The sequence below is a fragment of the Gallus gallus genome, chromosome 6 (assembly GCF_016699485.2).
Source record: "Gallus gallus isolate bGalGal1 chromosome 6, bGalGal1.mat.broiler.GRCg7b, whole genome shotgun sequence".
NCBI lineage: Eukaryota > Metazoa > Chordata > Aves > Galliformes > Phasianidae > Gallus > Gallus gallus.
In genome coordinates this window covers 9,579,890-9,595,412 of record NC_052537.1, presented here as the reverse complement: position 1 = coordinate 9,595,412, position 15,523 = coordinate 9,579,890, and the positions used below count along the sequence as shown (strand labels likewise).

General features: G+C 40.3%; 1 protein-coding gene across 13 annotated transcripts in view; it reads right to left on the bottom strand.

The window, feature by feature from the left end:
• ANK3 (ankyrin 3) overlaps window positions 1–15,523 on the bottom strand; it is a 344,913-nt gene that overhangs the window by 157,028 nt on the left and 172,362 nt on the right. The window contains exon 1 of one of the 13 annotated variants that reach the window (XM_040702303.2): window positions 678–1,352. The exons of 11 other annotated variants lie outside the window; for them this stretch is intronic. In XM_040702303.2, coding sequence (XP_040558237.1) covers window positions 678–680 — 3 coding nt within the window. In that variant the 5' untranslated portion in view covers window positions 681–1,352. Of the gene's footprint in view, window positions 1–382; window positions 609–677; window positions 1,353–15,523 lie in introns of those variants that run through there. One more of the 13 variants, XM_040702302.2, reaches the window with a different exon arrangement.

Here is a 15,523-nt window from a genome sequence, read left to right as displayed (position 1 = left end):
CGTTTTATCCAAAATATGCAAGATTGGCTAAAACATTTCAGTGAAGAAAACTGTTACGTTCACCCAGGTTAGTTAAGGCTCCGACCACAGAACAGAACGTTACAAAATGTTTCTGTAATTTAATAAGCGCCTTTATCTGTAGAGTGCCCTGAACAGAATGCAGTTATTCAGAAGGAGAGAACAAATACTCCCATGTACCATTTGACTGCTGCTGCAGCAGCCTATACCATAACCCGAGTGTCAGAGCACAACATACGCAAGCCTAAACATACCTCTTCCTACATCCACTCTTTTGTTTCATACAAAGACTTAAAACACTCATCTAAAAAAAAAAAAACTCAATACACAGATTTCACTCAATGCAGAATCTTCAAATGCTTACTTGTTCTGGAAAGCATTCTCCCTCTTCCACTGCCATTTTCTGTGGCCAGATATGAAACTTGATGATTCAATTAGTTAACATTTTGGATACTGCACAACTGCTAAAAATAGCAGCCTCAGGAAGTGTTTTTCTTTCTGTCTCTCTCTCTCTTTTTTTTTTTTTTTTTTTTTTTTTTTAAGAACTAAGCACAGCAACTTGTTAGTATTCCCTTGGCTATTTAAATGGCAAAGGACAAGTGATTGTAAGACTATCAAGTTAGTAACAGAGCGTGTCCCAGGATTCCTGGCTCACTTACCATATTTGCAGCCTCCAATCATTCCCCGTGCATGCAATCATGATCTGTGGAATACCCAAAATAGCTGCAACATCAGCTGATCAGAAAACCACTGCTGCTTGGAATCACTCATGAAACGAGCTTTTGTCATTCTGCTTATCAGCTCTTTCTAATGCAGACTACTTTGAACTATTTCTAAAGGAAACAATAACACCATTTTACACTCTGTGTGTTTTGAATACCACATATGCCAGCCTCCTACTCCATGGTAATTTTATATTTATTCAGATTTTCTGATGACTAATTGTTATAGATTTACATTGCTGGTTCTAGAGGCTATTTTCCTAACTAGAAGGCTGGTTTCTATATACTTCAGGCTCCAAAAGAGCTAAAAAGCTGTATCAATAACAAAACCATTTTGTTTCAGAGGGATGGAAGAAGTCCACAATTTCAGCAAAGCAGACCTTTTCCTTTACAATGGAAGCTATTGCCAACAGCAGGAATTTACCTGCATGCTTCCCTGCAGTTCTTGTGAGGAAAGGAAATGTTTACCCATCCTCAGCCCACCGCAGGCACCTGCACAGCACACACCGCTGCTTGGATCCACCCTGCCTGTGTGACAACCCACCACGGGCTGTACCCCGACACTGGTACAGCAGAACAAGGGGTAAGATGAGGACAAAAATAATCAAGCCGTTATGATTTGTCAGACAAGATATGTCCAGTGCTTCACCCACAAATACAGAAATAATCTCTATACAAAATTTCATGAGAATAACTTCAGATTTCCACGAAACGTTTCTCCGTGTCTGCATCAATTCAAACTGAGCCACAAGGCAGCAGCTCATTGCTCTTTGGTTATAATGCAGAGCTTGTTGCAAGTTATCTGTGCAGTCTTTCGGAAAGCGAAAGATGTGGGGCCTAGATGTATTGATAAATAATAACGTGGGCCACACACTCAGGTGATCTAGCCTGGAATGACTTCATTCACGTCACTGACAATGCTCTCTAATTATTACTAACTACACTCTGCTTCTGCACAATTGTGCTTATGGCATTTCAGTATCTATGACTAAGATCCACTTCTGCCAGTGACTAAACACTGTTAACTGAAGTTAACAGCAGTCTGCAGGGGTGGAGGAGCCTTCCACCTCGATTTAAGTACAAGATGATGACCAAGTCAGTTCGAATGACTTTACCTCCCTGACACATCTGTGGCACAGCTCCCTGCAGCAGGGATTTCAATCATGCTACTGTGGCGACAGTGTTCTTGTGAGCTACCCCAACAATACGCAGCATCCTGAAAAATCCAATTTCGAAAGCTGAATTTAGAGTCACTATGTATTCTGAGGACTGAGAGTTATTTCAAAACGTTAAAATGAAATGTCACAATTCTGGACACCCAAGAGCACGTTGTTGAATTTTCATTTCTAACTGAAGAGAGGCTTGTTCTGAGTGAAGGAACAAGGTGCATAAACACCTTCCCATTGCCTTTGAAAACTTGCTCTAGAGCAAGAAAAAAGGAAATTTGATTATTTCCATAGTGGGATTGAAGGGAATCATATGGCATTTAAAACTTGCAGAGCGGTTCTTTGTGGCAATGGAAGTCTTAAGTTGGGCCGTTTTATGGATGCTCACAAGAGCCCTTTCAGCAGAGGGCCCACTGTGGCATGGCGGCCCTCGCCACCAGGCTCCCCTGTACTGCAGCCCCTGCTGGGTACCGTGACTAGGGACAAATAACTGGCAACCTGGCAGCTCTCCCAGAGACAAAGCACCAATTCCTTGGAAAGGAGCAACAAAAATTTTCTGGAAAAGGATTCAGCAACCTCTGTAGGTCTGGTTCACCCAGGGGCTGAGCCACTCACCCCTGGCCCCCATCCTGCGCCTGCTGCCAGCAGGGTCTGGGCAGCAGCCCACTCCCCAGCACATCCCTGCCCATGGCCTGCCTGTGCCAACTGCCACAGCCCCTTTGCCTCCAGCTCACCAGCTCCTGGCTCTTCCACTTCACACACATCTGATGAGATCGGTGGATGACTGGCCCAGATCATTGCCTATTAACAATCCTAGGTCAGGTTGTGACAAGAGAAGATGCCTGATTGTCTCTCCATTAATTTTAAAAGGGCAATGATCAGACTTACAAAAGAACAGCACAAAGAAAAATTAAGAGCTCGCAGCACCAAAAAGTCATCTAAGCACGCTCCCCTCCATCAATTCAGCTCTGACAGCTCGTGTCATAAATCATAGTGACACTATTTTTTTAACCTTGTGGAACAGTTTTACAGAATTCAGGATGAGATCTCGCATGCTATTAATGAAGGGTAATAACAGAAAGGCTCAATACAAATGGCAAATCAATTTGTTACAGACCCTGGGAAAAAAAAAATTCAGAATCCTTTAGTTAGTCTGCATCCTGAATTATGTGACCTGCACATTCCTACAGTTGTTCTTAGCTTGGAAAAGAGAAAGGGCCTTGGACACAGTCCTGTACTAAGTAGATATGCAAGAAAAAAAATAATCATAATCTAAACAATCTCCTCCCCTCTCTGAAAAAGAAACACCTAACAAAAGCCCTTTACAATCTCAGTTAAATGGCAGATTTGGTACAGATGGAGGGCTCTTTTAAACAGAAGAGTGGAAATGTCCTTTTACATCATCACTACTCTGCTCCCAAACCAGATGGAGCGCTTATGATTACTGGCTTGGAAGCAACTTACAAACAAAGCAACACATGGCAGAATTCAGCAGAAAGAAAAACATGGTTTGACATGAGATACAGACAATATAAATATCTTCCCAAGTATGGGAAAGACAAGCTGAAATAGTTTACAATGATCTGGAACTACTGATCCAGATTTTACAAGAAGGATAGAATTTTTCCTGCAACTGCAGTGGATGATATTTCAGACAGTTCTGAAAGGTAAAGGTATAAGAAGCCCACCAGAACAGAGGACATAGCTCTGTAGTATTTCAGGCATTCTTTCAGAGAAGAAACGGTTGACATAATTACCAATCTCTGCTTACGCTGCTCACACCTAAGGAGTCCTCAGTGGTTGGGACTTCATATATCTCAGAAAGCAGTGATTGTATCTGAGGTACAGAACATAAATACCTAAAATCCTTTCCTAATCACTAAAAAATAGCTAATGTGTGCCTCAACCAAGACTTTAAATTGGCAGTTCAACTGCATGTATTACAAAGGCTATATACAGTACCCAGCAGTGCAGGAAGCGGCTCTCTGGGTCCCACAGGCTGCAGGTTCACATGCCAAGTCAGAAAAGATGCAGACTGAATACAGTGAAAGAAATGAACCTCATCAGACAAACTGCCCCATTCCTCTAAGACATCCCCCCAGCGTCACACTCCTCACATCTACGGATCTAGATTCCACCAAGTTACTACTTCGAGAAAAGTACATTTACTCATTGTACTTCAATTATCAGAGTCACGGCTACCGAGAACGTACAGACACAGCAAATTAAATAAATAAATCATGTCCTAGTTACAAAAGAGTCAGCATCATCTGGGTACAGAACCAACATCCATCATGAAAATACTACGTTTGCTATACTACAATTCAAACGCTGCCAGCCCAGTTCATTTGCTATTAGAAAACAGCCACATAATTAGAAATCCATAGGCAGAAGCATAAAATAAAGAAAAATTAAAAAAATAAGGAGAGAAAAACAATCCTTCATATTTTAAGTCAAGGTCACGCAACATGATTAAAATACTTTTATTTTTCCCGAGTCTTATTTCTGCTCTTTCATAATATACTGCTCCTGAAGAGAAAGTAGCTACAAAACCTGCAAATCCTTTAGTTGTTTTCAAGTAGCTATTTTTTGCTTAACTTTGACAAGACTAATCATCTGCCATCAACCCCAAATAATCTAAAGCTCTGCAGAATTAAGAAAGGAAATCCTGTCACTTCTGTTAACAATGTTTAGAATGTTTCTTTAAGGGCTTTCCAAATGACTGAACAGAACGCCCATAGTCTCATCCTATTCTTCCTCGAGAGTAGCTAAGATCAAATCTGAAAGACTGAAATATGACCACTTTTAAAGGATAGCCCGAAGTAATTTCACAGGTCTCCAAATACTTCAAAACAGCATGCCTCTAAACCAGCCCTGCTGTGACCTGTGAAATTCAGCATGTTACAGATATTCCAAATGAAATACACGCACCAAAGTGCTGCAGTGTTTACTCTATCAAGATCCGTAACAGCTCCCATTACTTCACCATCAGCACTTTGCCTCCCCAGGACACACAGCAGGGCAAAGGGGCTCTCAGGATTAAGGGCTAAAGTAAGTGCTACATGCATGGCATGAGCGGTATGCAGAAAGAATGTGAACTGCTATCTACAAAACCACTTTAAATTCCACTTTTTAACCCTGTATTGTTCCCTTATCCATCAGAGTACAGTTACATTATTTGCATTCCACCCTGCTAATCTCAGGCTTTGCCGAAGGGCATTTTTTGTTTCATTTTCATCCCTTACTTGTAGTTTCCATGCTCAAATTCGAAAGTTCCTCCAACCTTTAACTATCTTGGACCTGGCACACCTGCAGACTGTTCTTCAGAATAACCCTGTCCCCTGTGAACAGGAAGAATTCAGACCAGGTGGAATACAGACTGGTAGATAAACCTGAACTTCCTGTCCAAAATAGATCATCCAGGGCTTCCACCACTGCAACTCAAGCAATTTCTTCTCATCAGTAGCATTAGCTCACCTTTTCAATATACTAATTGTACATGTGAAAGGGTACATCTCCAACCTGTATCCTAGAGAGACTCAAAAGATGATTTTGCAGAACCACTGCAACAATATCACAGAAATCCCATAATCAGCCACTGTATGAAAATGAAGCTCAGATAAAATTTTTCAAGGCAACTTCTTGCCATCAACACCACTCTATGCTCTCCAGATCATAAAGAACTGAAGAGAGCAGCAGTTTTCATTACATCCATCCTGTAAGGGTCAGGAAGAACAGCCTCAGTTAAGCCAGATAAAAGTATTTGGCTAAATTATTATTTTCTTCTCTCCCATTGCTGCAACCTTCACCACCTAGCATACACCCATGACGTTTATTTTTTTCATGGAGAACACCTCAACAAGCCTTTGAAAAAACCTAGGGCAATAAAGCTGTGAGCTGGAAGAAGCGTACACATAATCATCACGATGAAAATCACAAAATCGACTCCTGGACAAATTGACTTGACACCATCATGCTTGAAAAGTAACTACTAGAAGCCAATTAGGAGGGGGAAAAAACAAAAGACAAAGTCTACAGACGGTTCTGTGTTTAGTAAAACCACAGACCTCTCATGAACTGCCAGAGATGATGGGAAGAGGAAGGGCAAAGTACTATATATGGAAAGCACAAGGAGACATGGCAACAAACCTTCCTAGATCATCTCGAAGCATTGCTGACGATTGCAAATTCTCTGCTGATTAATCAGATGGCTTGTCGCTCGCCATGAGTCTAGTTCCAAGTCATGCTGAAAATTGGGATTTTGTACAAAACTGAAAACACTAACTGCCTTACTCTTTCTTTGAAATACTTCACTGGAGCCCGAATCCAGCAAGTGAAGTTTCCTTGGATCTGAGCAGTAATGCACAGTGTTTTTAGTAAATAGGAAACTTCTACTCGTTAAATAAATCAATAAAGGCTACTATTGGGATAATGAAATCAGTGGCTGGTGATTGTCTCCACAGGTGCATGAGTATACAAAAACAAACACATTTGTAAGAATATACCAAAACTTAATTAAAAGAATTACAGGAATATTACATGAAACACACAGTCCATTTGTATATGGCAGCCATGTGACAACAATTTGGCTTTCAGTCTGAATTCCATTTCTAGCAATATTCAATATTCCAAGATTGCCAGGAGCAAAGAACTAATCATAAGATTCATGGTGACAACAGCAAAGTGTTTTGTACTAAAATTGAGTTAAGCATCAGAAATGTGACTGCTGGCAAATCAGCTGTTCCAAACACTCCCTCTCTCTGTTGTCTATCTTTTAGGCTTATTCTGAACACAACTGCAATAGGAAGCCTCAGAACTGCCAGATGGTTTCAAAATGCTCAGACATGGTTTCTGCTCAGAAGAGATTTCTAACATGTACTACGTTCCAAGAACAATATTGCAAAAGCTGTAGTTGTCCAGGATATCTGATAATTGACCGTCTTCAGAACAGCTTAGTCAAAAAAACAACCCCACCAGCAATCAGTATTAACTGTTTGACTATCCTCCTGACTTTCTTCAATCCTCCATCTAAAAGAACTATCCCAATGGAAACAGATGTAGGCTTTATTCAGAGAAATACCAAGAACAGTATTCAAGTTTATCAGCTCATCACGGGAAGAATGTCATGTGAGATGTCCAAAGTCTTGTGGAATGAACACAATCTTAACCATCCATCATTTAAGGTATAACATTATATATGCTTACTGAGACATTTTTACTGATGCTGCAATGCATTATTCAATAAAAGAAAAACTGAACCATTGGATTAACTATAACTAATTATTTTAATCTGTTGTTGAATGTCATTAAGATAATTTGATGGAGTAGGATTATGACCAGGGCTACTAAGCAACAATTAGCCTGTTAGTCATTCCAGATGTACAGACTATGGCCAAATTATAGTACTGTAAATATACATGCTAACACAAGGTAAAGCCTCCTAACAGTACAGCGTGGGAATAACTTGCTTATGAAGTGACTGGATTCCTAATACATAGACTTTAAACACATTGGACAATAAATAAATAAATAAAATTGATAAAAAGAGATTAGTAAAGATGATTTTGGCTTTGGTAAGGAGGTATATTAATGGTTGTTCTTGAAACCACATCCAACACTATTTCTAATGGTTCTGCAAGACATAGCAGAACAAGAGCTCCTCTGCAGGCAAACTGCCCTCAGCTCACAGAGGCAGACAGAGGTCAAAATAAGATGCTACTGAACATAAAAGCTAATCAACTTGAAGTCAGCCTTGCCCTGCCTACAGTCACAGTATGGGACAATGTGCTGCTCCTGCAGGGCCACAGCTTCTGTTCTCCAGTGCTCTGCCTGTAAAGAAACACAATCTGGCCAGCAACGGGCAAAAGATTGCTATACAGTAAGCATAGGCTGTTATTAACAGCTTTTAACAATTAAAATAACTTGTATTTGTCGTCCCACCCCCCCCCCCCCCCCCCCCCCCACCATGCAGTAAGTTCAGTAGGTTCCTCCTCTCAACTTCCTTTTCTAAGGTGCTATCATTTCCAAAGAAAACGCGTACCGGGGAGAAAGCACCATGAGCTACACAATCTGAAGTGTTATGTCCCTTTTAAGCACGGTCACAGCAAACCCTCAAGTGATTTTTCGTAACCTTCTCTTTGAACTACCAAATGGCATAAAATCAAGGAGTAGACAAATTATGAAATGATTTATATAACACACAATTTCCAGCTTCTTTGAACTCAGGGTTTTGGAGGTTGGATATGAAACTGTCCCACATTATTAAGTCCATGTTGAAAATTCTGGGTAGCAAATACAAGAAAATTTCCTGACTGCTTCCTCATCAAATCTTAGGTGGGGTGGTAACATCAGTCATTACCGTCTTTTCTGCATTGAGGTCATGCAGCAATTTCCACTAAACAGAGGAAAACAAATAAAAAGCATTTTTCTCATCAAGATCACCACTGCTGACATACTGCTGGGAGACGAGGACAGCTGACCAGATTACATTCCAAACAGGACTTACATTTGTCAGCACTCATGTATAAAAGTGTCTCTCAGCTCTCACCGTAGTGCCGGCAGCTTGGCTAAATATTAATGCTATCCTCGAAGCTACTGATTTTACATCTCTTTATGTATATTATACACGATGGTGGCCATTAGCACTAAAAAGGAACAGAAGAGGGCAGCTTCAGTGCATCAATGCTTATATGTCTCCCTAGAAATTAAGGATAGGAGAGCAGGTGGAAACTACAGGATGTAAAATTCCTAAGCACAGTGTTGAGCTTTCCAGACATACAGAGATTTCGTTACACTGACTTGCAGTGTCATACATTCTAGCTATACCACAGGTATTTTATGCAACAAGATAACTTTCGCTGTACAGCAAAGCAGCTCTCCTAAAACTTCTTCAGAAATTAAGGATGCCTTTTCCTGCCTTTGTAGGCAAACTACAGCAAAGATCCACAACTATTCAAGATCCTTATGAAGAATCCATATACCACTTCTTGCACTGCCTTAACTCGCATCATACTTTATATATCTAATAGTCAAGTTATATTTATCCAAATGTATTTCAAACTCTATATGAGGTTAGAATACAACTGTTGTGTTTGGTTTTTTTTTGACCTGGCTTAGGTAGCTATGATGAGTGATTAATACATCAGTGATTATACCAGTGAAAACAGGCTCGTGACTTTCTGACAACCAGTTTCACACCAAATGTTTCGAACAGATGCACAAATGCACCTTGCAATGACAGCATCATCCATGCAGCCACGTCAATAACACACATGGCCATATTTTCTTTCTCTAACCTACTTAGCTTTGTCCCACTCACAATGCATTTCTTTTCCTTGAGAGTAGTTACTGTAGATAGCTCTTACATTTCCTTTCCTCTACGTGAACAGTTAATTCTTATCTGATTTTAAATAGCTTTTGCAGAGCGTCTGAAATTACTGTATAGCAGTAGTATTTCTCATATCTGTATTACCAACACGATGCTTCAGCAAAAAGCAGTCCCTTGGCAGGACTAACTAGCTACTGTTCACACTGAATTATGGAGGAGGCAGCAGCTGCTATATTTAGGGCACTGACTATCTTATTCCATTATAAATCTATTTTACAGATTTTAAATCTCACAGATGCCTTTTCTGACTGATCAGAATCCTTTTCAGCTGTAACTGACGAGCTGATCGCTAAATAATTATTCATTTTTCTCTAGTTACCTATTTGCCTTAATAAAATAAAAATCATACAAAATGTGCCAAAAGGAGCTGAGGACCCACTGAGAAGCTGCATCAGGGCTCACTGCGTGCTGGGACTCAAGGACTGTCACTGGGAAGGGTGGCAGCCCACAAAGCCTGACAAGATGGGGACCCTGCAAGCACCACTCCTGTGACACAGCAGAGGGAGTTCGGTGGGTGCACAGCCTGGCTGCACCCACTGGTACCAGGAAGCAGCATGCACCCTGGTGCTGCAAGCTGACAACACAGGGCCAAAATGACATAGAGCAGAATACTCTTACCTTTCTCTGTGGAAGAAAATCTCAAATTTTACAAAATAAAATGTTGGAAGACAACAAAAATCAGACATTCAAGGTGTTGCATAAAACTTTCTCCTGGAAAGCACGCCACAGTTTCCACAGACAAGATTTTCCTATTTATCCTATTTATAGGCATTTTTTTTTTTATCACTAAACATTTTCTGAGCAAGATATGAAGTTAAAATTTCATGAACACACAGACAGCACTTCCTTACTCTCCCCCATGCCCCACCCTTAAAACACACAGCGGCATTTAACACTACTTTAGTACACAGTAGTTTATACAGCAGCCCAGTGCTTTTCCCAGAATGATTCTCACATCCCAAAAGCATGCTGGATTTTACTCACTAAAAATGAAACCACATCCTGTGAATTTCCAGGACAAGCCATTGAACCTGTATTTGTAATTTCTGTGGATAATCCCAGTATCAAAAATGTTTCTACATTTCCCAGTTCTTCTCCACTGCAGCAGCTAACGAGCTCTGATCATTCTGGGGCCGTCTCAGATGAGCCAAGGCTTTAATGCGGTTTTTAAAAGACATCTAAAATACATTATAAGTGTATCACTGATCCAACTTTTCTTTGGATAAAGCAAGTTCTTCAATAGCTTACCTATTTTTTTGTAACGGCACGAAATGTAATAGATCTTTTCAAAGACACTTCCATGTTCAGACAATTCTGTGCACATGCACAGAGTTAATGTTTATCAACTTATCAATGTTTATTAATATATTCCCCAGCCCAATGTGTTCAACACACAGACAGCTAGGCTACTGGGCTGAGAAGTGCAGAATAGCATTGATCCTGAATTTAAACAAAAGAAAGTTATGGACCTCATCAAATGGATTTTACTGGCACACAGGGCTAACACACTCTTGAGACATAAAGCAGGATAACCACCAAGACAAAGATGTCTTTTTCACTATTAGTAAAGAGTGCTTAGACCTGCATTTACCACTCCTCCTCTAAGTCAGGAAAAAACATGTATGAATTCAAATACAGATTTGATGCAAACTTGCACGTAATATATTCATGCTGCCTAGTGAACATCATGTGGTTTGCAGCGCACAAGTACTCTCCACAGTAACACTGGATCTCATCTTAAATTTAACAGCAGCCAATTTAAGGGAAGGGAATGACTTCCATTTTGATTTGAGTTGCAAGCACCATCTTGTGGAACGAGAAAGTCTGCAGATGAGAAAAAAAAAAGAGAGGTTTACAAGCTCCCCTCAATAGCTGATGGGGAATGCGACCTGGCCATAAAACAAAGAACGAACAAGAGTAAAGCTATTTATTTATCTCTCCTGCTCCAGACCCACGTACAAATGAAAAGAAGCTTCTCTCCTACCTAAAAATGTAAGGACATCTTGTCTCTTCCTACCTGCATACAAAGCGCCGTAGGCAGCACGGCTGATATATTCAATGGCAAAGAATTGAAGATCAGATTCCTGAGGCTATAACAAGAAACTACAGTCTCTCCATAGTGTAGAGTTCAGCTCCATTTCTCACTCTTCTCTTCCCTCTCTATCTCACAGTACCATTATAAACTGTCATTTCTGATTTACAGAGCAAATGTCTTTCTCCTTAGATGAGAGTACTTTTTCACAAAAGCTCAGCTCAAAGACTTAGTATAATATAGTCTGGTAAAACAAGCTTGCGTTAGGTGCATATGTAACCTTTAGCATGGTTATGTTGTGTTTGGGCGATGGCAGATGTCATCCTACAGGCTGGAAGAGAAGGCATTTTCTTTTCAGATGAAAATAGCAATATGCATGATGAAAATAAAGGGAACGTAGATGCCTACGGAATTTTAAAGAAAAAAAAGTCACATGCAAACTTGTGTGATCTATTTTTAATTCCTAAGCACAACTAATGATATTATTATTAATATTATTTTATCTATCAGCATTCACCAGACAATTCTCTTGCTCCTACACAACTCCATGGATCTATTTGAAATGTAAATAGGAAAAGGAAAAAAGCTCTCCAACAAGGGCTAGTTCATCTATGAATATTAAACCGAAACGAACCCTCATGGGAGTTCTGAAAGACTGCTCCAGGATGGAAAACCATGTCATTACTGACATGAATCATATTTCCCAACATTAGTGGGAAGAAAATGTTCTGTTAAAAAAGCACCATCCATGTGTCTAATAGCAAATCAGTACGGATGACCCAAAGATATACTCAATATTCTTGCCCTCATTATTAGGATTCTTAGCCAAATTACGCAGGGAATGTAAACAACCAGCGTTCTACATTTTTGCTATCAATTACTTCAGTACTTGGATCTAATCTAACTACACGCATACAAGGTCAAAAACTCACTAATGAAAAGCACACAAAGAAAGAAGCAGAACAGGTGGGCAGATGGAGCTTTGCTTCTTGTGACAGTAGTGCTGGTGGATGTGCTGTTCCTGGCATGGTTCTTCTGCTTCTTTTAGCCTATCATGTAAAGCTACAGCACGTAAGAGAGTTAAGCGTGATTTCAGGAAAAACACTGCTCTCTAAAAGAATGATAAAAAACAAAGAAGGTGGACCCATTAGGATGATACATGTGCCTTCAAACATTAGCAAAGTTTCAGCATTAAATTGGTTTAAATTAGGAGTTAAGTTTGGGTGCTGAATTTGCAAAAAGATTGTACAAATGCATTAGCACTTAAAAATTCACTGGACGTTAATGCAGCATCTGTCCCACTGTATATGCAAATATATCTGTACATATGTGTGAATTTGCATTTAAAAGCTCCCTTGCATTTTTATGCCGTTCTATTTTACTTATTAAGAGCTTGGATCAAGCACAAAACCCCTCAGCATCTCACAGACTCCAAAGATCCCAGCTTGCCCTTTGCAAACTTAGAGCAAAATGGATGCCATGGCCAAATTCCAGTTCAAGGAATTGAACTCCACCCCCAGCCACTTCCCAGAGCAGTGGCAATTACCTCCAGCATTCTTTATCCACTGACACCAGCTACTGGCTACCTTTGCTGCTAGACATTTGGTATTTTCAGCAGCAGCGTTGGAGGTTCCTTATTTTTTGTTTGCTTTTACTTTACACTCATAGGAGAATACTGGCTATACAAAACTTGCTACAAATTATATTCTTTCATTGGTGAAGTCCTTCAGGATTCTTCAAATTAAAGTGAATGTCTGTTTTTTTTCTAGTAAAAATGCAGTTAAATAATGGATAATGATAGAAATCACAATGAAAAGATGTAAACAATAGCAACAGATCAGTGCCACTGTACATTTATAACCTCATGTCTGCCTGCAAAGTTCACGCTAAGAGCTCCGGATGTTCAATTAACATTTTCCATTGCTTTTCAACTCAGTATACCTTGGATAGGTCCCATATGATCGGAAACTATGCCTCTAATTTCGGCTACAGCAGTCAGCCAATAAGTCCAACCCTAACCCTACCTGTCTCATAGGGAAGGACGGCCTTGTTATTTTTTGAAAGACACATCTAAAGCTATATAATAAATACAAGCCAAGGGATAATATGGGGAACCTGTGGGAATTAATGTAAAAATATCATTCCTTCTGCTTTGGGTACAGTTTTATTAATGAGGTTTCAAGAACTGCAGAATAAAACACAACTTTGTGAGAGAGATCCAGTCTCCTCACACATACTGTCCAGAAAGAGCAAATTGGAATTTCCACTTTATAAATATATGTTTGGTTTGTTGCTTTCTTTTTTTGTTTGTTTGTTTTTGTTTTGTTTTGCTTTTTTAAATGCAGTCAGCTGGCTGAGCTTTAAACAGCACCATTGCCAACCAGTACTTTACAGCCCTCCAGCGCAGGTGTTTACTTCCCTTAGGCTGAATAACAAACTCACTGGCATAAATCACAATAATCTGCTAAGCTCCCTCTCAGGCCAGCATGGCCATGAAATATCCTCTGGGAGGGTATGATCTGGCTGCGTGGAAATGAGCTATCACAGCCTGAACTCAGGGATGCCGCATATCAACACACACAAAAGAGCCTGCACCAGGCTGACAGACTGTTCATCCTGGGTAGCTTCAGGAATTCAGTCAAGGTCCCCAGAAAGGTCAGAATCAGCCCACCAGCAGGGACATCACTGAACTGCTCCAAGGAGGAGCCCAAAACAACTGGAGATATCACTTTCCACTGAGGGATGTGCAGGTCCTTGTTCAGGTGCCATGACTCCTAGGTTTGCGTTCCACCTCAAAGATGCTCAAAACAGTCCTTTTCCTCATTTGGCATATCTGACCTGAGGAAGTACCCACGCTTCTCCGTTCACATTGTACAGGCAGTGTAACAACAGCAAAAACTAAGCTGAAATATCTCAAAGAGATCGACAGATTACATTTATCGGTTACTTCTAACTGTTAAATGACTAATGGGTTAATTCCCTCTCTGGCACAAAGCCTTTACTCAGAGTATGTGGGCATTTGTAAGCTATTTTCAACAACAACAACAAAAAACAGGGGAAATAGTAAGCTTGTCCAGGTTATGTTTAAAAAAAAAAAAAACAACAGGATATTCTGTTGGAGTAATATTTTAGATAGTCCCCTTGGAAAACAAAAATCAGCCACGATCAGTTCTAACGCTCTGTTTCGGACAGCAGCCCAATAAATGCAGCATCATTTCCCTTCCTTTCCCACTCCATCCTGCTGCCTTCCTAGCCACTGAATCATGGCTCTCCTTCGTTACTAAAAAGCACACCAAAGATGCTGATTAGTGTCCCAGATACTTGATAACAGCAACAGTAATCAACACCTCTCCCTGAATCAGCCTGTAGAGGAAGTTACGGCCCTGTGCTCTTGGATACAAGTTCTGCTACAGTGATCTATGGCTTTAATATTGCAGCTAGATTGGATTAGCGCAGAGCACGCTTCTTTAGTTATTCCTTGCCTTCTGCTAATACATAGTATGTCTGTGCCACTGCTGCTGTCAGTCTGCTGAGCTTCAAAGCTCTGGTTCTAGAAACTGAAGCTCCAGCTACTTTTGGATCAGGCTGCCTGACAGGCTCCCACAGGCATCCCACGTCCCACGGAGCAGCCAGGGCTGCCTCTCTCATCAACAGAGCTCATGTACACAAGCTGCTGCCACTCGCCAGCCCCAACTGCTTTGGGACTTTGCTAGGTGTTTATTTGTTGGTTGGTTTCAGAGCCACAGTGGAAAAATAGCTTTCCTCAGCAAGCCAAGAGATGCACATGGACTTTCCTAGGGGAAAACACAGTATGGAAGACTCAGGTTTTGGCCTCAGTTTTACTGATAGCACCACACATATGCTTAGCTATAAAGATAAGAGCAATCTCCCAGAAGCTTCATGGCACAGGTGCAGGCAAACTTCAGCCAATTTCTTCTTTTTATTTCCTTAATGTTTAATTTATAAGCATATTCTTTTATATTTATGCTCTGTAACACAAAACAAGTCCCTACAAATCTGTTTTGTATACCTTTAAAAAAAACATACTGCATAGTAATACTGCAAATTGACTACAGCTAAATTTATCTTCACCAGTACAGCTTATACTGCACTACAGGACAGCCAATTTTAAGACAACATCAATATTAGAAATCCCAGCTAGGTGCAGCAGCCTAATTGGATTATCTTTGCTTTGCAT